We start from the raw sequence: 24106 nt of genomic DNA on the forward strand, positions 1-24106 counted from the left end.
ATGGTTCTCTATATTTTATCATTCAAGTCATGAGGATGTCTCTTCGGGAAAGTCAAATGCCATAAGAACCCAAAGAGACAGAATGATTCATAGGAATCACTTCATAAATCTTTGGGGTTTCTATGTTCATATTATTTTTCTCTATTATCACCCTCCCAATTCATAAATTGATTGGTGAAAACAGCTATAGACTAGAGCAAATATCTGTTTTCTATGTCCATATACACATTTATTCAACATCAAACGATTCATATTGGAAAGAAACCTTATAAAAGTAATTATGGGGAAAGCATTCATGTAGCATTCAAATCTTATTGGACATCAGGTGATATGATATCTATATGCATATATTTGCATATATGCATGCATACACACATATATACATTTAAATTATATATATATATATATATTTATATAAAGACCTATCTCCCCCAGGCTTGACATAGGAGAATTCCTTTGTACATAGAACATACCCTATTAAATACTTAGTTACTTTGTTTCCCTAGGTAAGACATAACTTTGCAAATCTCAGTTCATCATGTATAAAATAGACATAAAATGCCTACAGGACCTTTATTGTAGGGTTGTTATGATCAAATAATGAAAAAAAGGGAAAAGCTTAAAGAGCCTTATATTGATTGTGCTTAATTAGGATCAAAAGTCAAACCTGCAAAAAAGTATATTAAGAGATTCTGGTCTCATTCTGTATATGAGAAAACAAGCCAAGAAAAAGCAAGTGATTTACCCAAGGTCATTTGCCCAAAGAAGTAAATAAAAGGTCTGAGATTTGAATCCAGGTTTTCTGATTCAAAATCCAAGTGACTATCTTTTATACAATGCTGCCTTCCCATAATAACATTAGTCTTGAGATGATGGAAACCCAGATGCTGATGCTAGATGGTTTTCCATGATCCTTACTCTTCTTGGGATATTTTCTCTTCTCATCATTTGTGCTTTAACTATTTTCTGATCTCTTATGAATCAAAGGCCAAGATGGTTTATCTTATTCTAATCTACTGTTCTAAATATTTCAATCTTCTTCAGTGGTTTGTTCAGTTTATGCATAAGGAATTCCTGTTTCAAGTCTTTAGTTGCTTCCTCATTGCTTCTCTGTGTTTCTGACCATTTTCTCCACAGACATCAGGACTGATATGAGATTACTCAACATCATATGCTTCCTTTCTGTCATACAACTGTTTGCATCAACTCATCCTCCCAGTTTCCTTTCTTCAAGCTCAGAGAAATAGGGACATTCACATTTTATATTAATTTTTTTTCCAGATATGGAGTTGAGGAATGAGACCACAAAGGCAACTCCAAAAGAAAACATTACAGGAGAAGAATCATCCCATGGGTTAAAAGTAGAAAGACTCATATGGGCTGATCTTTGCTATTCTACTCTTAGGGAAATTGGGAAAAGTGAGTGTCAGAAAAAAAGACAGCAGGTAAAGAAGGGAAGTAATGTCAGAAAAATGCCGAAACATCAACAGAGTCATACTGGAGAAAACTGTCATGAATATAATGAATGTGGGAAAGCCTTCAGTCAACACTCAAGTCTTCCAGAACATAAGAAGATCCCTGCTGGACAGAAGCCTTTTAAATGTAATGAATGTGAGAGAGCATTCACTTGCATCTCAAGACTTAATCGACATCAGAAGATTCATACCGGGGAGAAGCCTTATAAATGTAATGAGTGTGGGAAAACTTTCATTCAGAGCTCAAATCTTATTCGACACCAGATGATTCACACTGGAGAGAAACTTTTTAAATGTAATAAATGTGGGAAAGCATTCACCCGCAATTCAAGACTTATTCGACACCAGAAGATTCATATTGAAGAGAAGCCTTTTGTATGTGACGAGTGTGGGAAATCCTTCATTCTGAACTCAAATCTTACTCGACATCAGAAGATTCATACTGGGGAGAAGCCTTACAAATGTAATGAATGTGGGAAAGTATTCACTCGCAAATCAAGACTTATTAGACATCAGAAGATTCATACTGGGGAGAAGCCCTACAGATGTAACGAATGCGGGAAAACCTTCATTCAGAGCTCAAATCTTATTCGGCATCAGGTGATTCATACTGGAGAGAAGCCTTATACATGTAATGAATGTGGGAAAGCCTTCATTCAGAGCTCAAAGCTTGTCAGGCATAAGATAGTTCATACTCAAGAAAAGCAATTTAAGTGGAACAAATGTGGGAAAACCTTCTTTCAGAGCTCAAACCACATTATGCATCAGATGATTCACAGTGGAGAGATGCCTTATAAATGTAGCGAAATTGGGAGAGCCTTTGGACAATGTTCAAATCTTACAGAGCCTAAGAAGAGTCCTACTGGAGAGAAACTTTTTAAATGTAATGAATGTGAAAGAGCATTCACTTGCATCTCAAGACTTAATCGACATCAAAAGATTCATACTGGAGAGAGGCCTTATAAATGTAATGAATGTGGGAAAACCTTCAATCAGAGTTCAAATCTTATTCGACACCAGATGATTCATACTGGAGAGAAGCTTTATAACTGTGATGAATGTGGGAAAGCCTTCACTCGAAAATCAAGACTCATTCGACATCAGAAGAATCACACTGGAGAGAAACCTTACAAATGTGATGAATGTGGGAAAACTTTCATTCAGAGTTCAAATCTTATTCGACATCAGATGATTCATTTTGGAGAAAAGCCTTACAAATGTAATGAATGTGGGAAAGCTTTCATTCGAAAATCTCACATGATCCTACATCAGAGAACACATATTAGAGAGAAACCTTATAAATGCAATGAATGTGGGAAAGCCTTCATTCAAAGTTCAGATCTTGATAAACACAGGAAAATTCATACTGGAGAAACACCTTATAAATGTAATACATGTGGGAAACACTTTATTACAAATTCCTCCCTGATCCGGCACCAGCGAATTCATACTGGAGAGAAATCTTAGAAATGCAATCGATGTGCTAAAGCATTCTGTGACTTTTCACGTGTTATTTGAAAACTTTTCTCCAGAAAGAAATAAAGAGGAGAAAACAATTCCATCAGCAGCAGTGAAGTCTTATACTACAGCAGAGGATTCATACTGCCGAGTACATTTACCAAATTCATAACAGATATTCATTTTGGAGATTTCAGAATGAGAAATTGGAATGCTTTGAAATTCATACATTATTTGGTATTTTCCATCACATTTCATATTTAAAATAAGTGATCATAACAATAAAGTGAATCATTTTTTTCTTGAAAATTTTGTAGTTGGAACATTGAAAGTTTCAGTTTTTTCTACCAAAAAATGATACAATAAATAGCATGTACCATTATGAATCAATATATAGAGATCATGATTTAAGCTATCAATGAGTTGATTGATTTCATTTAGCTTTCTTGAAATATATTCAACATCTTCTCTTCATTCATTATAATTTATCTTAAACCTGCTTAATAAATACATGTTAAATTCTATACTTATAAAACATCTGTGACTTAAAGCAAATATTATAACTCTAAATGTCAGTGAACGTTATTGGGTAGTATTTGGATAATGCAACATTCAGATCTCCTAGCAAGGAACACCAGTCAGATTGTATATCATGTATCAAAATTGCCAATTTAAGGACTTACTTTTATTTTATTTTAAACACTTTGCAGAATTTATATAAAATAAAGACATAAAATTATTTCTTTTTCTTTTCTTTCTTAAGAAAATAATAGCAGACAGGGCTATGAACATGCATTTTAACATGACAAGATTTATAAGCAGAACAGATTTGTTAGATCATGACAGCTTCTCCCTAGCATATATGCTTCCCTCCCAGTTCCCAGAAATGTTTACATTAGCATTCAATCATAGGATTCCTCAGGACTAGATGTTGATTATTTTCTTAAAGGAGAGTCACAATATTTTCCCTTCAATTTCTCTAGTGATTTTTCATGGGATTCACAAAAAAATTTACAAATTTCCTCAGAAATACCTGGAGGAAATTCCTACATGTAAATACTACTGGGGCTAAGGAATTGGGGGGGGGGGGGGAAGCACTCAGAACACCAGATTCATTTGACAGCAAAACATTCACAAGGGAAAAAAATTTTATAAACATGCTGTATTTGGGAAAAGTTTCAGTCTCAGCTCATGGTTGTAATGTATTCATGCTTTAGAGATGTTTTATAAATAAAATGAATGTGGGAATCTATCTGTTCAAGAATCTGTCCTTATAAAGTTTTATTGGAATACAGACACCACCCTCATTCATTCATGTTATGTCTAAGGCTACATTTGCTGTAATGTGACAGAATTGAATAGTTGTGACTAAATGTGTATGGCACTCTCATCACTTCCCATTGCTGCTCGGTAGTCTAGAAATCTCAGTGAGTTATATCTCAACAGTGTTTTGAGTACTATGGAACTGTGTTTACTGTGTGTACTGTGACACTGTTTTATTGCCAGTGCATACTTATCATGTCAAAACAAGAAAAGAAGACAAGGTTTACTGTAAATTTTTGAGCTTAGGATAAAGATTGGAATTTTTCTATATTAAAGAAAAATACCCTCCCTCGATCACTATTATAAAACACTAAATGACTTTGGGGAAAAAATTTTACTGCTGAATTGATAATGTTTGATAATGTTTCTCAATGGTTTCAATTAAAATTACAAGGTAAAACAGTGCTTATATATGAAATATACTGTGATACAGTTAGTTCAATGACATTGTTTGAATCTTGAAGAGTATCAAGCTGCTTTTGATACTTTCCATGCTGTCAGAAATTAAAATAAGGTACAAGATCTCTATTCTCACACATATTTTCAATGGATATATTTTCTCAGCTCAAACTACAGTTCTAGCAGTATTTTTCAGATCTTGAAACAAGTTCAAAAAGAAATCCTTATTTCAAAGTCCATTTAATGGGGGGAATTGAGCTTCTACCTGTTCTTCAAATAGAGGTGATTAATCTGCAAAGAAATGACATGCTGAAAGGCAAATATCAAGAGAAGAATGTAATAGACACTTCTAAGTAATGTATATGTTCAATGAAAATCATGTGCTCTTGGATTGATATCAGTATTTGGTAATACCCATCTGTGTGAAAGGACATTTTTAAAGATGAAATTCATAAAGTTTCAAGACAGATCAGCATTAACAGATAGACATGTGAAATTTTGATGATAGGAAATACTAATTTTGAACTCCTATGAAGCAAAATGTTATACAAAAAAATTACAGTACCATCATTAGTGGACTTACAAATAAAATGTACCTGTTAACAATACTTTGAATTTCATCAATAAAAATTTGTGGAAAATTTTTTCTTCTCTTGTTCTATAAATACTCACACAATAGTCTTGCTTTTACCTTTTGACCCACAAAGTCTAAACTATCTACTGTCTTGTCCTTGACAGAAAAAATTTGTTAAGCTCTGCTATAGAGAATTTATAGAAGTATAAAAAAGTCAGTAAGTTTTCTCAAACAATTTTAATCTTACTCAACCTGAGAATTAATAGTAAGAAAGTCCAGCTTTGTGTAATTTAGTGGAGGTCACATGAGTCTGGCTCTAGAAGAGACCTTAGTAATGATTGTTCAACATTAGGGAGGAAAAAAGCAGGGTGATAGAGATCGATTGACTTTACCAGGTTATGGTTAGTAAATATATGAGGTAGAATTGGAACTCACTCTTACTGGTTCTAACCCCAGTGTACTATCTAGCTGTTCAGAAATTTGTGTTTGCATTAAATGTGTTTCCTGTAATTAGTGATTTTTTTATTTTTGAGCCATCCTGTAATTATTCATTGAATGTTAGAATTCAAACCATTTATATTTATTGATTTAATATATAAATTTGATTTGGCTTCTGATATTTTCTTTAAAGTATTGCTTCAAGAAAGTGAAATCATTCTTCTATGTCATTCAAAATTCCTTCATCTGATAAAATTATTTTTATCATTCTATCTTTGTCATTGCCTGATGACCCAAGACCCTCTTGTTTATCCTCACTCTGATTTTCCCTTCTTCTAGCATCTTCCTGTTGTACTAGCTATACTCTCCTTGTTGGAAAAGTTCCGTTCTTTTCTTGAGTCTCTTGGCCAACCTTGTCCTTGGCCAACCACTGTCCAGTTAAGATGTTCTAGTTCTTCCATGAACTCAGTATGGTGTCTCCATCTTACTTGCATGTGGCACTCCCCCAAATGTCTTCCCCTCTTAGCCTTTCAGATTATTCATTTCTCATGACCTCCTCACACCACTTGAACTATACACTGAGATGGTTACATGACTGATCTGGTGTATTCCACTTTTATGTTTGTGAACTCTGAAATTCCTTTATCTGATCCTAATCTGTTGTCATGAAACCACTTTCCTTGTCTTTCAATCCCAAACCCTTTCCTTGATGCTAATGTCAATTCTTCTACCCTTGATTTCTGCACTGGCTCCATTCTTCTCAGTTTCTCATCTTGATGTCTTTGGAGAATCAACTCAACTCAACTCAACTCAACTCAACTCAACTCAACTCAACTCAACTCAACTCAACTTAACTCAACACTTCTCTCTCTCAAGTCACCTGCTTCTTTCTCCTATTACTGATCTAGGCCTGCTAAGCTTCAGTCTTGTATGCCTATTCATGTACTGTTGAATCAAAGTAGAGCAAGCCACAAAAGGGTAGATACTATACAATTTTAACTGGACCTAAACTGTAGCAAGGTAATAATTTTACACTTTCATGACCTCACTCATCACAGCATCTTTTCCAAACTTTTTCTTCCTTCTTCAAGCCTCCCTACCCCAACCCTCCCAGCAAGGAATCTCACCTAATATTTCATTTTTTAAAAATTGAGTTCATTTGCCAAGAGCATTCTCTTATCCTTCTTCATCTAACATCTTCAGATGCTATTGTTTCTTCTTTCACCACATCTCATATAAGGAATCCACCCTTCTCCTTGCCAAGACTAGCTTCTTTCATGAGCAAGTGATCCCATTTCATCCTGTCTTCTCCAAGCAGATTGTCCCTTCTACCATCCCTACTTTTATTAGTCTTGGGGAGGGGAGCAATCAGTGGGTTCTTGTAATTGGCACTTTGTTTTCTATACTCAGAAGTTCTGGATAATTTTCTTGGATTATTTTTGACATTGGCATTCAGGATTATTTGTCTTGTGATGTTCTACTTATGTGGATTTTTTTCCAATTACACATAAAAATATTTTTAAAATTTGTTTTTAAAATTTTGAATTCCAAACTTCTTTCCTCCTTTCCTTTCCTCCCCCTCCATGAATAGATAAGCAACTTGACATAGGTAATACATATTTTCATATTAGTTATGTTGGGAAAGAAAATACAGAGCAAAAGGAAACAAACAAATCATGTCTCCATCAGTATTCAGGTTCTATCAGATTTTTTTTGTTATGAGTTCTTTTGAATTGTCTTCAATCATTGTATTGTTGAGATTAGCTAAGCCGTTTGCAGTTAATCACCATATGATATTGCTGCTGCTATGTACAGGGTTTCCTTTCTGGTCACTTTATTCTGCATCAGTTCATGTAAATCTTCCTAGGTTTTCTGAAACTATTATGTTCAGTATTTCTTGTAGCACAATAGTATTCCAACACAATCATATACCGCAATTTGCTTGACCATTCCCCAGTTGAGGGACATCTCCTTTACCACTACAAAAAGAACTTCTATAAATATTTTTGTACTTATAAGTCCTTTCCCTATTTTGTTTTTGATATTTGTCTCTTTGGGGGTATAGACTTAAGAGTGATATTGTTGGAGAAAGAAGTATGCAAAATTTTGCACAGGGCTATACTTTTGGGGCCTAGTTCCAAATTATTCTTCAGAATGAAGCCTGTTATTTTAAGTTATTTCTACCCAGGTGTCATAAAGTTAATTATGTTTTACTTGTGTGAGCATCATGTTTTTTTTAATATTATTGCTTTTTGCCTCTCTTATTTTTTTGAAATTTTCCTTCCCTTTTATATATTTGCATTCCTATTCACTTATTTCTCTTTAGTTTCTTTTTTTTTTTAGGTTTTTGCAAGGCAAATGGGGTTAAATGGCTTGCCCAAGGCCACACAGCTAGGTAATTATTAAGTGTCTGAGACTGGATTTGAACCCAGTACTCCTGACTCCAGGCCCGGTGCTTTATCCACTGCGCCACCTAGCCGCCCCTTCTCTTTAGTTTCTTTGTTTCTTTGTTAAGTCTGTATGTGTGTGTGTGTGTGTGTGTGTGTGTGTGTGTACATCTCTTAAAATCCCTCAGTAGTCTTCTGTTAATCATTAATTCTAAGTCTTAGGGAACCCGGAGTTATGGCCCCCAAAGTTAGGTTGATCCATGATGCATACATGCCAACCTCTTGGAAGTTAAATATAGTCAGTAGCATTTTCACCAGCCTCCAGATATTCTGTCATTGGGGAGACAATGTAGAAATTAACATTCACACAAGATTGAGGGAGACTAGAAGAAAGGCAATGGAAAAGAGGAAAGAATTGGGATTTGGAAGAATCGTGAAGACCTCCAGCAGAAGATAGGACTGGACCTGAAGAAATAAGGATTTTGAGGAGATGAGGAAGTTAAATACTCTGCAGGTTGAATTATTATTTCTGGCTTCAGTGAGTGCAGGTTGAAGGAAACAGAATGAGATAAAAGGGGTCATAGATTAAGGAGGCTAGGAGTGATCCCCAAGGTAGAAAAGTTGACAAGGCAAGGAAAATAAGAAATAGTAAAGGAAACAAGTTGAAAGGTAAAGAAAGTATGAGTCCACAGAAAAGAGGGAGAGAAGGAATGGAATGGAAGTAGGGTGAGAGAAACAGAGACATAGAGATAGTGACAGAGGCAGGGACAGTCCGAAAAACCAACAGAGGCAAAAGGGAAGGAAGGATAGGGTGTGGGAGAGGAAAGGGTATCAAATACAATAGCTCCAGGGTGAGTATGGGGGTCTTCAAGAATCCAGAGGTCTACCCCAGTAATGGCAAATCATATACATACAATGGGTCTAGTGAATCCTTCCCCCCCAAGAACCACTTATCTGGCTATCCCAAACATGGTTACTTATTATGAGAAAGAGTTCCTTTGTTAGAGGGCTCCCTTGTTTTCCACAAACATTCCCAAACCAAATTAGCCTGGGCCAAAAACCTTTCTCAAGAGTGAGTGCTACTCTAACAAGGATGGGGATCATCTACCTAGGTCCTGAGTGGCCTCCAGGCTTAGGCGCAGGTGGTAGAGACCACAAGGCCCCCAGGTTGTTTGCAGCCCCTTACCAAACATCCTGTCATCATGGGCCACTTCAGCATCATCAACTCTGGACCTCTCTGGTCATGCCACAAGAGGGCATAGGAGACATTCTCACTCCACAGAGCTTCCAGTAGCTCCACCAGCTTGTCCTCATGATAAGGACTTAGCTCTGTGCAGACTCCAGACCTGTGGGCAACTGTACTTCCAGAGTTCACTACAACCCTCTCTTCAATCTCCTTCTGCCCCAGTGTATGCAAAACCACAATCCTGGAAGATAGTGTAGGCACCCTTCTTTATTGTTCATCTTACCATGCAGATAGGAATCAGGTGCCAAAGACTGGGGAAGGGGAGTAAGAGACTGGTGAATTCATATTCCGCAACTCCACATTTGACTCTGGCATCCTATATATCACTGGAGGTCAAGGTTCTACTGCTCTTTTGTCCTGATTTTAAAAATGTTTTGATTTGAACAAATCAATCACTTCATCGGTTTCTTCTTTTAAATCAATTAATTTTCTCCTCAATTTGATAGGATATGTATTTGTTGTTTTTCCATTAAACAAATATAACCATTTTTACAAATAAAATTTCCTTAATAATACTTAAAACCCATTTATAAATATAATTTTATCAAAATTATAAATAAATTCATAATATAAAGCATAAGTATGATTTATAAAATATTCATAACATTTATTTTTATAAATAAATACATTTTCTTATTTTTGACTCTGGAATAAAATCTGTCCCATTTATTATTCTCTTCCCCATTGGACCAAAAAAGAAAAAAGAAAAAACCGAACCCCTTCCAAAGTAAAAAAGCAAGCATCACAAACCTGCATAGAGCAGAAGGAAAGCATTCTCTGTGTTGGCTTTGCATTTCTTCTGTCTGTCAGGAGGTGAGTGATATGGTTCTTCTTTATTCCTTTAGATTCCTGATTTTTTCATTGCATTAATGGAACAGAGTCCTGAAAACTTTTCAAGTAGTTTTTTCATGTCATGTTCTTTGCTGTTATTTCACCATTTTTCAGTCTTGTCTGACTCTTTAAGACCCCATTTGTGATTTTCTTGGAAGAGATAATGGGGCTGTTCACCATTTCCTTCTCCAGCTTATTTTACAGGTGAGAAAACTGAGGCAAACAAGGTGAAGTGATTTGCTCAGGGTCACACAGCTCCTAAGTGTCTGAGGTTGGATTTGAAGTCATGTCTCCTTGACTCCAGATCTGGCACTCTATGGCACCACACTTCCTAGCTGTCCTCTCAATTCATGGACACGATCATATTTCTTGATATTTTGCTTCATAAATGTCTCCAGTAAAATACATATTGCCTCAATCACAAAGTGGTCATAGGGTAACTAGAGACAGATGCAAAAGTAGAGGTAGGCAGAAAGTCCAACCTTGGCCAACACATAGGGATTTTTTTATAATCAGAAGTTCCGAAGCAAGGTGTAATTACTCAGAACTTTTCATCTAAAAGAAACTCCCTAAAACCCAGCATAGGGGAACCAGTTTGAACCTAGAAGCCTTTATATTGTCCTTAGAATAATTGTTATAAGAGTTTGTTATACACAAAACATAAGCAATGACATGGTGATTTATGCTTAGAAAAAGTAGTAATAGGTAAATTTTTACCTCCATCCTAGGAAAATTTCCTCATAATTACAGCAGTCCCAAAGAGCAAAAAGGTAATCTAAAGTGGAAGAAAGACTCATTCCTCAGAGGTCTTATTTGAGAGGTTGAGGGGAGGAGAGAAATAAAGGGGAGATCACATTTGAACTCAGGTCCATCCTGACTCTAGGGTCCAGCACTACCTAACTGCCCCATCACTGAAAGCTTTAAACAAAGTATGAGTGGGAATGTTATAGATGCTCTATGAGGGGATTTAAGAGAGAACATTCTTGGTCAGTGATGGGCTTTTCCAGATCAGGTCTTCCTCTTTTTGCCTTGGCCATTAGACCATTAGTTGTGCACAAAGAGCAGCTATTCACCTCCTGGAAGAGGGGGGAAAAAAACCCTGCTTCCCTTCTTGCCATCTTTTTTTTTTGTTTGTTTAGTTTTTGCAAGGCAATGGGGTTAAGTGGCTTGCCCAAGGCCACACAGCTAGGTAATTATTAAGTGTCTGAGGCCAGATTTGAACTCAGGTACTCATGACTCCAGGGCTGGTAGCCTCCTCCTTGCCATCTTATTGATAAAGTCATGTGTTCAAAAGAGGATGAGTTCCAAAGTTCACTAGAACCCTCTCTTCAATCTCCTTCAACCTCCCTGAGATTAGTTGTCCACTGTCTCTGTTGAGAGATCACATGGCACTGCACAAGCCAAGTCTCAAAGTGGGAATTCTTAAGGACCCTTGTTATTGAGGACTGAATTAGTCCTCGATAAAGGTGTACTCTGCACAGTGGCAATTCCATGATTTTTCAGGCTCCCACTTACTTTCACTGATGGTAAAGTTTCCAGATCTTCAATAATACATTTGTCATTTTGGGGAACTTAAGCGTATCCACAGGTTCTGAGGTATGGGAGAAGTTGGGGTTGGGTTCTCCTCCAGTCTATCCTTGCTTACCTCTTTGATCCAGCACTTCAGGAAGTCTTAAGTTCTAGAAATGTCCAGTCTTTGCCATAACCATTGTTGGGAAGTAATAACTTTATCCTGAAGTCTGCTGGTAAATATTTAATAACCGGCTCTGCCCCTCCAGATGCCACTCCCTAAATTGAACCCAAGACATTTTAAAGCTTAATTGGCATCATAAATATTTTCCTATCACTTAATTTTAAATAATCAATGAAATAAGCCCTGATGTGTAGCCTTTACCAATTTTTAAGTGTTCACAATGCAAATTTAACAACTAGCTCTCTTCAGCCATTTTGAACTTGCTCAAACACTTTTTATTTGATCCCCCTGAGGTTACAGGAGGCAGGCAGGTATACGAGATCAGAGGGAGGAGTAAATCCCTGAATCACTGGAATGGAATCAGATTTCCTGAGGACTCTTCCTGAGAAGTGTAAATGAACTTCTAGAGATCTGTAAGGAAGCAGATGATAGGGAAATGTTTAATGGAAATCCTTAAGAAGAGTATAGCAGAATGGTGGTGAGGCAGCAAAGAGATTACAGATACCTCAAAACTTGGCCTTAATTTCTTCTTATACTTTGGCTCCCAGGTTGTCTACAAACATTCCCTGATCTCATACATTTTCCCAGATACTTACATTTTACTCAGTTCTCCCCCATGAAGTTATACAAACCAATCCAACAAACATTAGATTTCAGCTATGTGCCAGACACTGGGAACACAATTAAAAGAATGATAGCCCCTGCCCTCCAGGGGCTTGCAATCTAAAGTGGAGAGGGAGATGAGGGAAAGGAGATAGAAAGCAGGAGAAGGGAAGAAAGACACCAGAGGTTACCTACTATGGGAGCATCTTGATCTGTGGAGCTTAAACCAGACAAGGTAGCAAGTGCAAAGAAGAGTAAGCTGAGGTCACTAATTAACCCTCTTCATTTGTATAGGTAGACTCTCATTTTTTAAAAATCAGTGTATGTGGGGCGGCTAGGTGGCGTAGCGGATAAAGCACCAGCCCTGGAGTCAGGAGTACCTGGGTCCAAATCCGGTCTCAGACACTTAATAATTACCTAGCTGTGTGGCCTTGGGCAAGCCACTTAACCCCATTTGCCTAGCAAAAACCTAAAAAAAAAATCAGTGTATGTATGTATGTATATATGTGTGTGTGTGTGTGTGTGTGTGTGTGTGTGTGTGTGTGTGTGTGTGTGTGTGTGTGTTTTGGAGGATAGCCAGGCAGAGAGAGGTCTCCAAAATTCTGTCTTAGGTCCTCTCTCTTTGTTCTCCATCTTATTTCTCCTTCCCTTACATAGGTCCTACTAGTATTTCTAAGTAGACGGCTCCCAGCTCTCTATCATCAATCCTATTTTTCCTATTTCTCTCTAGCAACTTCAATATCATTTGAGCTTTTCATACTTGAAACATCCTAAACTTAACACCCATCACGTTCCCCCTAAACATTATCTTTCCCCCCTAATCCACCTGTCGGAAGTTTCTTTCTTCTGGCAAGGGTTTCCCTGTTTTTTCAAGGACCCAAGTTGCCAGCCTTGTTGTGTTCCTCTGCATCGAGTCTCGTTCTTCCCTCATACCCAACCAGTTGCCAAGTCTTATTCACTGTCCTTCCCTGGAATCTCTCATATATATTCTTTTATCTCTTCTGACAAGGCAACTCTAGTTCAGCTTCTCATCACCTCATCTGACCTATCACAAGAATTTTTCTTTGATCTTTCAGACTGTCCCTTCTCAAATCCAACCTTCTTACAGTATCCAAATCAAACTCATAATAACTATTATGCCAGCTCCCAATTTCTTCAACACTTTAAGGTTTTCAAAGGATTTTTCTCATGGGAGCCCTCTGAGGGACATAGTTCCATGCGCATACTCGATTTTAACAAATGTTTATTGATAGACTGACTTATCACGTCACTTTCCTGTTCCTCATGGTCATGAAGCTCACTAATTAATACCTTTACAATACATGGATAAAAACAATCCCAAGTTTGTCATTAGAAGTCATCTCATGGTACTTCTTACTTAGCATTCCAAAGTAATCCCACATTACTTTATCCCCACATAGTCTATATGGCAGATATATAGCCTCGTTCTTGTTTCCCATCTGGACACTGGTTTTGCACAGGCTGCTTGCCAATCATCCATGTCTGGAATGCTCTCCCTTCCCAGGTTCAACACTTCCACTCACTGATCCAGTCACTACTCAGCTGAAGAGTCATTTCCTTTCGGAGACCTTGGCTGAGTCACTAAGTTGTTATAGAAAGCCTTAGGTTTTTAAAAGACATAAAAAGTGCATATATGTGTATAAGTAAGTGTGTGTCTTGTGTGTATATACATATATATATATACACACATATATATATAAAACAGTTGATCTTCACAACAAAACTGGAAAGTTTTGCATTAAGAATTAGAACCTAATGCTTCCACAAGACAACAAAAAAGGCTGAAAAAATTGAGAAAACTATAAGGTATTTTTTTAGAAAATACAAATGCCCTAGGGAAAAAAGATGGCAGAGAAATATTTAAGAATCATTGGTTTACCTAAAAAAACATGATTTTAAAAACTGTTCTAGCAATTATTCTTCTAGAAATCAGAAAGGAGGGGTGGCTGGGTGGCACAGTGGATAAAGCACCAGCCCTGGAGTCAGTAGTACCTGGGTTCAAATCTGGTCTCAGACACTTAATAATTACCTAGCTGTGTGGCCTTGGGCAAGCCACTTATTTGCCTTGCAAAAAAACCTAAAAAAAAAAGAAATCAGAAAAGAAAATTGCTCAGATCTCTTAGAGGTAGGAGGTAAGATAGAAATAGAAAGAATCCACTGGTTATCTCCTAGCCAGGAACTCTAAAATAAAAGATCCTGGGAATATTATGGTCAGCTCCTAGAATTCTCAGGTCAAAGAAAAAAATTGCAAACAGTAAGAAAGAAAGAAAAAATCAAGTGCCAAGAAGCCAAAGTCAGCATCATAAAAGATTACCAGTCACCTGTGTAAAGGAGAGGAGTTTAGGTCATGATATTCAAGAAGGCAAAAGATAAGGAATATTTCTCTGCCAAAATTGAGTATAAGGGGAAGTTAGGTGGTGCAGTGGACAGAACACTGGCCCTGGAGTCAGGAAGACCTGAGTTTAAATCTGGCTTGGACACAATAAATTACTTAGCTGTGTGACCTTGGGAAAGTAACTTAACCCCACTACCTTGCAAAAAAAATTGAATATGACTCTCTGGGGGAAAAATGGATCTTTAATGAAGTATAGGACTTCCAACCATTGCTAAATGGTTAAAAAGACCATATTGAGGAGAAAATTTCATATACAAACAAAATTTCATATACAATATAAATAAGAGAAGCCTAAAAATTAAACATGAGCAATCAATCATCATATTGACTAAACAAGGATGAACTGTTTACATTCTAATAAGGAGAGATGACACATGAATATTCTCAGAACTCTCATCATCAGGAATCATAGAGGGAGTCTAATTTGAGGGCTCTAATAGTGAAATGTTCTGATGATCTTAAAATTAGAAAAAAAGGGGAGAAGAATGCACAGCAGGGAGGGGAAGGTCAAGGGAGAAGAATGATGAAAATTAAAAAATATGATGAAGGAACATGATGAAGGTGAGGGGGGGAGTGAGGGACATTTGAATCTTTCATTTGAACTGGAGGAAAGAAAAAAACCACATTCACACAAAAACATGTAGTTTGGCACAGAATTACATTTCAAACAACAGGGAAATAGGGGCAAACAAAAATAAGGGAATACGAAGTTGTTGTTCAGTTATGTACAATTTTCTTGACAAAGATTCAGGTCATTTTCCAAACAAGGAAACTGAGGCAAACAGAGTGCAGTGACTTGCACAGTGCCACATAGAAGTTAAGTGCCTAAGATCAGATTTGAACTCAGGGAGAGGAATCTCCTGATTCTAGATTTGCCACCTAACTACCCTCCTCCTAGTAGATTGGGGCTCTCCAGGCTAGACAACTTCTATTTGCAAAGCCCAAGACAACTGCTACTTCCTGCTGCCTCCTGATCCCCCTGATATGGAGAAGCTCCAATACAAAGTGGAGAAACCTTCCCTTTGGCATCAATCCTATCTCCTTCTGCACCTGTCCCTTGAGGAAGAGGATAGATGGTAGGAAGTAAGGACTTCTGCTATGTTGCTTTGATTTTTATCTTCTGGTGCCGTTTCCTGCCTAGCCTCTAGCCTTTGGACATCTCATGCTACACTTTTCTCCAGATTCCTTTGGGAAGCCCCTTCCACTCAGTGATAGCTACTCCTACTCTCTGTCATACCCTATATATCCTAGTGATTCGGAACTCCTCTTGATCATGATCCAAACCTCATTGCTCATCCCCCACTCCCAATCCTTTATTCCTAAACCCCTCAATTTCCATCCCAAAGTTCCAAACAAATGCCACCCTCCTTTTCCACTGTGCCCTCTGGAATGATTTTCCAGAGACAAAAAGTATCCCTCCATCCTAAATCTTTCTCTCTCTCTCTTTCCATATTCTAACTCTTATGGAAACCTGAGTTTCCCTAATGACTCAGCCTCCATGGTCATTCTTTCCAATACTGGATGTACCTTTACTCATTCCATGACTCCCCACTTCTCTATCCAAAGTCTCTCACTACCCCTTCACTCAGAATCCTTTCTTCCTTTAGGTTCATGCTAGTCACTTCTACTGCCCAATCACAATCCTGGTAGCTAGTAATCTATAAAACTCTAGAGCAGTGGGTAAAATGCTAAGTTTGAAGTCAGGAAGACACATTTCCATGAGTTCAAATCTGGCTTCAGATACTTCCTAGTTGGGTGACTCTGAGCAGGTCACTTAACCCTATTTGCCTCATTTTCTTATCTGTAAAATGACCAGAGAGGAAATGGCAAAACCATTCTAATATCTTTGATGAGAAACCCCCACAGGGGTCATGAAGAGTTGGACATGACTGAAACAATTCAACAACAGAACTTCAGTTCAAACCCTTCTTTCCTCAATGAGTTTGGTACATGGATAAAACTTTTTCTCTAATCCTCAATTCCTGTCTTTTTATAGTAGAGTTCTGCAACATAAATATTTACTTTCCCTCAAATACTTTCACTTGGGTCCTCAAAACTACTACCTTACCTCAATTATACCCAAAGATGGTCACACCCTTGATCTTGCCTTCACTTACAAATGTACCACACCCATGATCAAGAATTCTGCAATCGTATTGGCCCCTAATCTATTGGCTTCCCATGTCTCTCTGTCTGCCCTTACATATATAACCTAACCCTTTGTACAACTGTAACCTCCCATTCCTCAATGCTTCAGTCCTCTCTCAAGTCAACTCCTCTGCACTAGTCTCATCTTGACCTCTTGGGGAACCAATTTACTACCATGTCCTCTGGGATTCCCTTATCAAATCACTGATGAAGCACAGCCCATCTTCAACCTTGGATCACTCTCATCATTTGACACCTTCACTTCTCTACACGTGCTACTGAATGAAGATGGAAAAAATCATGCAACTATTTTGACTTGGGTCCACTACAAATTACACTATCATTTCAAGTGGGTCCTCACTGTTGCTAGATAATCCTACTATACTTCCCAAAATCAATTCACTCTCCACAGTGATGCTTCCAACCCTTTCATCCCTCCTAAGCCTCCCATGGCTCCCCATTCTTTCAGTTGAGAACCTTGCCTCATAATTTATAGAAAAAAATTAAGATCATTTGCCATGAGCTTCCTTTACTCTTTAATTCCCCATCTTATTTCATGGATGGCCACCTTTTGTCACTGATTATCTCCTCCTTCACCCCATATCACATAAGGAAATGAATTTATTTCTTGCCAAGGTTAATGCCTCTACTTGTCTAAGAGAATCTATTCCATCCCATCTCCTCCCAAGGATTTTCCATTCTGTCATCTTCAGTCTTTCACTTGCCTTCAACCTCTTCTCTTACTGGCGAATTCCCTACTGCCGGCAAACAGGCCCTTATCTCCCCATCCTGAAAAAAAACTCACTTAATCCTTCTGTTTTGACTATCATCCTATTTATTCTCTTCTACCTGTTGTAGCTAAACTCCTTGAAAAGGTCATCTAACCATAAATGCCTCTACCTTCTTTGCATTAGCTCTCTTCTTAACCCTTAGAATCCAGCTTTTGACTTTACCATTCCACTGAAACTGCTTTTCCCAAAGTTACTAATTATTCATTACTAAATCCAATGGCCATTTCAATTATCATTTTCCTTGAACTCTCTGCAGTCTTTGACCCCGTTGATCACCCCCTCCTCCTTGATACACTTTTCCTCTAGGTTTTCAGGAAACTGGTCTCTTTCCTGGTTCTCCTATCCATTTGATCACTCACCTTTGGCGAATACTGATTTAGATCACATCTTTTATCCATTGATGTCCCAGATTAGGATCCTCCTCTTCTCCTTGGTTGTTGCTTCACTTGGTGATCTCATCAGTGTCCAGGGACTTAATTGCTATCTTTATGTTGGCCATTCTCAAATCTACCTATCTTGCTAAAACCTCTTGACTGACCTCCACTCTTGCATCTCCAACTTCCTTTCACATACCTCAAACTGGAAATCTAGAAAATATCTTAAAACTCAACATGTCCCAAACTGAACTCATTAAATTTCCACCTAAACCTTATTATACTCCTACTTTTCTTATTACTGTAGAAAGAAACAAGACCCTCCCAGTCCCTCAGTCTAACAAACTAGGCTTTGTCCTAGATTTTTCACTATTTCTCAGTATGATTCCCTCCTCTTATCTTGTCTGTTTTCAGGGCCTATTAATTTCACCCTTATAACATCTCTGAAATATGCCTCCTTCTTCCCCTTAATACTGTCACCATTTGGAGCAGGTCCACATCACCTCACTCATGGATTATTGTAATAGCCAATGCTGGGTCTATCCATCTCAAGTCTCTCCTCAATCCAATCCATCTTCCATTCAGTCACCAAAGTGATTTTTTCTAAAGAACAGGTTTGACCATTTCATGCTGTACTTAACAAACATCAATGATTTCCCTATCACCTCCACATAATACAAAACGCTCTATTTGGTTCAAAACTCTTTATAACCCAACCTGCTTCATTTTCTGGAAGCGTTTTCTCTAGCTTTTCCTAAAATGCTTTTCCCCCTTCATCTCCATCTACTGGCTTCCCTTTAAGTTCCAACTAAAATACTATCTTCTAAAGGAAACCTTTCCTAATCTCTCTTAATTATTTCCTATAGATCTTTTGTAGAATTTGTTTGAATGGATTTGCTTGCTCCTATTTCCACCTTTATATTTATGAGTTCTTTGGAGGAAGAGACTGTCTTTTGTTTCTTTTCACAGTTAATGGGACACTAGCTTTGGAGTCAGGAGGACAGGAGTTCGAATCTGACCTCAGACACTTGACACCTACTAGCTGTGTGACCTTGGGCAAGTCACTTAACCCTGATTGCCTTGCATCCAAGGCTGTCTCCAATCATCCTCATTCATTTCTGGGCACTGGACCCAGATGGCTCTGGAGAAGGAAGTTAGTCTGATGACTTAACACAATACCCTCTCACTCAACTCCAATTCATGCACTTGTCATGGCATCACCTCCCTAATGTTATGGTCTTCTTCAAAAATGAAGGACAAACTTTATAAACATTTTAATGACTGTTTAGTGACTGATGTATTGATAAGAAATCAGAATCTTACAATATGTTATTTAGAATGAAACTCACTTGACTGGAGATATTCTCAGAATTTTAAAATGTGTCAGAACAGAATCTAGTTTTGGGGGGGGTTGTTTTTGTTTTTTTTTAGTTTTTTTTTGCAAGGCAATGGGGTTAAGTGGCTTGCTCAAGGCCACACAGCTAGGTAATTATTAAATGTCTGAGACCAGATTTGAACCCAGGTACTCCTGACTCCAAGGCCGGTGCTTTATCCACTACACCACTTAACCGCCCCGAGAACAGAATCTATTAAGAAAGATTAGTGATCATTATCTCAGAAAAATCAACTATACATATATATATATATATATATATTTATACACATATAAATCAGGGAAACTACATTTTTCTGAAAGGAAATATAGATGATAAATTAGTAACATTAATTACATATGTACCAAATGACATAGCACTTAAATTCACAAAGGAAAAATTAAATGAATTAAAGGAGGAAAATAAATAATAAAAGTTGTAATAGTTGGGGTCCTAATTTTATCCTTCACAGACCTAGGTAAAGCTAAACAAAACATAAAAAAGACATGAAGAATATGAGAGAGTGAATATTGGAGAATATTAAATGGGAATAGGTAAAAGTACACTTATTTCTCAACTCTATTTGACACCTTCACAAAAAAAATGATCATTAATTAGGGCATAAAAACTTCACTAACTGATACAGAAAAGAAGAAATACTAAATACATATTCTATGAGTCATGATGCAATAAAATATTTAATTACTGATTTTTTAATCAAAGATTTAAAATTATTATTATACTAAGAAATAGGAGGATCAAATGAAAAATTGCTTTAAAAATACTATTTCATTAAGTAATGACAATTATGGGACAATATGTGAAAGTTTGTGGTCTGCCACCAAAACAGTATTTAGGAGCAAATTTATCTCTCTAAATCATTTTGTTAATAAAGGGAAGAAAGAGTAGATCAACAAATTGATTATGCAACCAAAAAGCCCCTAGAAAACTGACAAATTAAACACTCAGTAAAACAACAAAATATAAATACTGAAAAATTTAAAAAACAGATGAGCAAAATTGAAAGAAAAAGTTGAATTAATAAATAAAACTAGGCATTCCCTCTTTGAATAATGGATGTCATTAGCTGACTTGATTTAAAAAATTAAGAAAGGGGCGGCTAGGTGGCACAGTGGATAAAGCACCGGCCCTGGAGTCAGGAGTACCTGGGTTCAAATCTGGTCTCAGAAAGTTAATAATTACCTAGCTGTGTGGTCTTGGGCAAGCCACTTAACCCCACTTGCCTTGCAAAAACCTAAAAAAAAATTAAGAAAAAAATCAAATTGTTATAATCAAAAATTAAAAATCTATAGAAAAGACTTATGAGGAAATAAAAGCTGCTTCCTTATTGGAAGAACTATCATATGGAAGAGGATTTATATTTGTTGTGTTTTTAAAGTAGAACCTGGGGTGATGCATGGCATTTGCAAAGGGGCAAATAGAGGATTTCTTCAGAACAAACTTGCTAAAATTTATCATGGTCCAGAAGTGAACTGGGCTCCTTGAAGAGGTGGTGAGATTTTTCTCCATGTAGAAGTTAACTGATCACTTCTTGGATATATGACAATAGAGATTCATTTCTGGATTTGTTGAAGGTCCCTTTGAAGACTGCTCAGCATCTCCAATTCTGGGATAGAGTGGATTTTCTGAATCCTATACCCGTCAAAGTTACCAGTGATCTCATAATTGGCAAATCTAATAATATTTTTCTCATTCCTCATTCTTGACTTCTCTAAAGGATTTGGTAGTGGACTTCACTTCACTCTTGGGGATTTTATGATGCCATTCTCTCTTGGTTTTCCTCTGACTTGGTTCACCACTCTTAAAAAGTAGCCATGGAAAGAGTGCTAGGATGGAATCAGGAAGATTTGATTTCAAATCTGAGGGCAGGAATTTACTAGTTATAAACAAGTGATTGTGGGTAAGTCACTTGAACTCTGTATGCCTATTTCTTCAACTGTACATGAGTATCATAATAGCATTTACCTCTCAATATTGTTGAATTGAATAAGATAATTTCTGAAAGTAGGCTTAATTATTCCAGTCCTTGGCACATAGTGCTTGCTTTAAAATGTTTGTTCTTTCCCTACCTTTCTTTTAATTACTCTTTATTTAATCTTCATCCATGTCATAACAATTTATCATGGATGCCCCTGAATTCTGTTCTGGCTTCTCTTCATGTTTCTATCTATACTCCAACCCCTGAGTTCCCCAGTATGCAACTGGCCCACTAGAAAAAATTTGCTAATCACTTTGTTGATTCAATGCCATGCTCTATCAATGAGCACACAAGTCACTGGGATGTCTATCCTGCAAAAGTAATGACTACAGAAGTCCTGAGACAGAATGATTGTGATAGATGAGAGCCTATATTTTGTTTCTCCTAGGACCTTACCTCTACACTTCTGTTTGTTTCCCATTTAGATATCCAGAAATTTCTTGTGGGGCTGGGTAGGAGGAAGACCCAAAAGCTGGACAAAAAAATCAATGTCTTTCACATAAATTTAGCTGGATAATAACTTCCATACCATAATTTTGCTAGGAGAAAAACAAAAATGTCATATGGGTGACTATCTATTATTCTTGACTTAACCTGTTACCTGGGTAAGACCTTGAAACTCTGTGATCCTCTCTCTTCTTCATGGGTTAAATAAGAATTTCTTTCACCATGCTACCTTAGTGGATATGTTGTTAGCATGAGTAGATCATAGAAAATACTTGGCAAAATTAAAAGTCTAATAAAGATATTAGATCCTTTTATTACAATTAAGTAGGACCAGTGAATCAAACATCCCAAGAATCAAAAATAAAATCCTTCATTTAGGACCCAAATCCAGGCCCTTACTAACTTTCCAACATTTTTAGACCTTATTCTCACCATATGTACTCTTTGATTCAGTGACCATGGCATCTCTGATGTTTCACAAAGGGAAGGATCCATCTCTTTGCCTCTTGTATTTTCTCTCCTTGACTGACATGTCTGGAATGCTCTCTCTCTACATCTCTACCCGCTGGCTTCCTTGACTTTTTGAAAATCCTTACTAAAATCCCATCTTCTGTAAGAAGCCTTTCCCAACCTCTAAATCTATTGCCTTTCCTTTAGCAATGATTTCTAATTTATCCTATATATTTCTTTTTACTTCTAGAGAAACTGAAAAGGAGGCTTCAAAAATTGATTGTATAAAATGCTACTTTTTTCTGAGAATCAATTTCAGTTGCATTACTTCCTCTTTGGTTTCCTTCTCAAAGTTCAGAGCACTAATAATATTTGTATTTTATATTACTCTTTTTCAGACTTGGACCATAGAAGAAAGGTCACAGAGGCAGCTCCAAAAGAGCATATCCCTGAAAAAGAATCATCCCATAAAGAAAAATGTGAAAAACTCAGCAGTACTGACCATGGCTCCTCTGCTTGTGGGGAAAGTGAGAACCAGGAAAAGAATCAGGAGGTAAAGTACGAAAGGAATTTGAGAAAAAGGAAGATCCAACCTGGAGACAACACTTATAAAGATAAGGAATGTGAGGAAGCCTTTAGTTCAGGTTCAGACTTTTCTGACCATGATAAAGACTACAAAGTTGAGAAACTTTATAAATGTAAAGAATGTGGGAAAACATTCACTCGCAAGTCAAGAATTATTCGACATCAGAAGATTCACACTGGAGAGAAGCCTTATAAATGTGATGAGTGTGGGAAAGCCTTCATGGAAAGCTCAACTCTTATTTTACATCAGAGGATCCATACTAAAGAGAAGCCTTATAAATGTAAGGAATGTGGGAAAGCCTTCACTCAAAATTCAACACTTGTTATGCACCAGAGAATTCATACTGGAGAAAAACCTTATAAATGTAATGAGTGTGGGAAAGCCTTCAGTCAGAGCTCAAATCTTATTGTACATCAGAAAACCCATATTGGAGAGAAGCCTTACAAATGTAATGAATGTGGGAAAGCCTTCACTCAAAATTCAACTCTGGTTAAGCACCAGAGAATTCATACTGGAGAAAAGCCTTATAAATGTGAGGAGTGTGGGAAAGCCTTCACTCAATACTCTACTCTTCTTAAGCACCAGAGAGTTCATAATGGAGAGAAGCCTTACAAATGTTTTGAATGTGGGAAAGGCTTCAGTGAAAGCTCAACTCTTATTATACATCAGATAATTCATACTGGAGAGAAGTCTTATAAATGTAATGAATGTGGGAAATCCTTCATTCAGAGTTCAAACCTTATTGTACACCAGAAGATTCATACTGGAGAGAAGCCTTATAAATGTAAAGAATGTGGGAAAGCCTTCACTCAAAGCTCAGATCTTTTTAAACACCATAGAATTCATACTGGAGAAAAGCCTTACAAATGTGATGAATGTGGGAAAGCTTTCATTCAGAGTTCACTGCTTATTAGGCATAAGATGATTCATACTGGAGAGAAGCCTTATAAATGTAATGAATGTGGCAAAGCCTTCAGTCGGAGTTCAAACCTCATTGTACATCAGAAGATTCATTCTGGAGAGAAACATCTTGTGAAAAACATAGGAAAGCCGTCTTGCGAGATTAAACATGAAGAGATTTATCCTGGAGAATAG

General features: G+C 37.1%; 1 protein-coding gene across 1 annotated transcript; it reads left to right on the forward strand.

Moving 5' to 3' along the window:
• Positions 1-1283: 1283 nt before the first annotated feature.
• Positions 1284-24106, forward strand: LOC141508622 (uncharacterized). The gene is made up of 3 exons (XM_074217403.1): positions 1284-2862; positions 9633-9638; positions 23130-24106. Exons 1-3 carry the CDS (start codon positions 1284-1286, stop codon positions 24104-24106), a joined length of 2562 nt encoding a protein of 853 aa, XP_074073504.1.

Source organism: Macrotis lagotis, chromosome 1 (assembly GCF_037893015.1).
Source record: "Macrotis lagotis isolate mMagLag1 chromosome 1, bilby.v1.9.chrom.fasta, whole genome shotgun sequence".
Classification (NCBI taxonomy): Eukaryota; Metazoa; Chordata; class Mammalia; order Peramelemorphia; family Peramelidae; genus Macrotis; species Macrotis lagotis.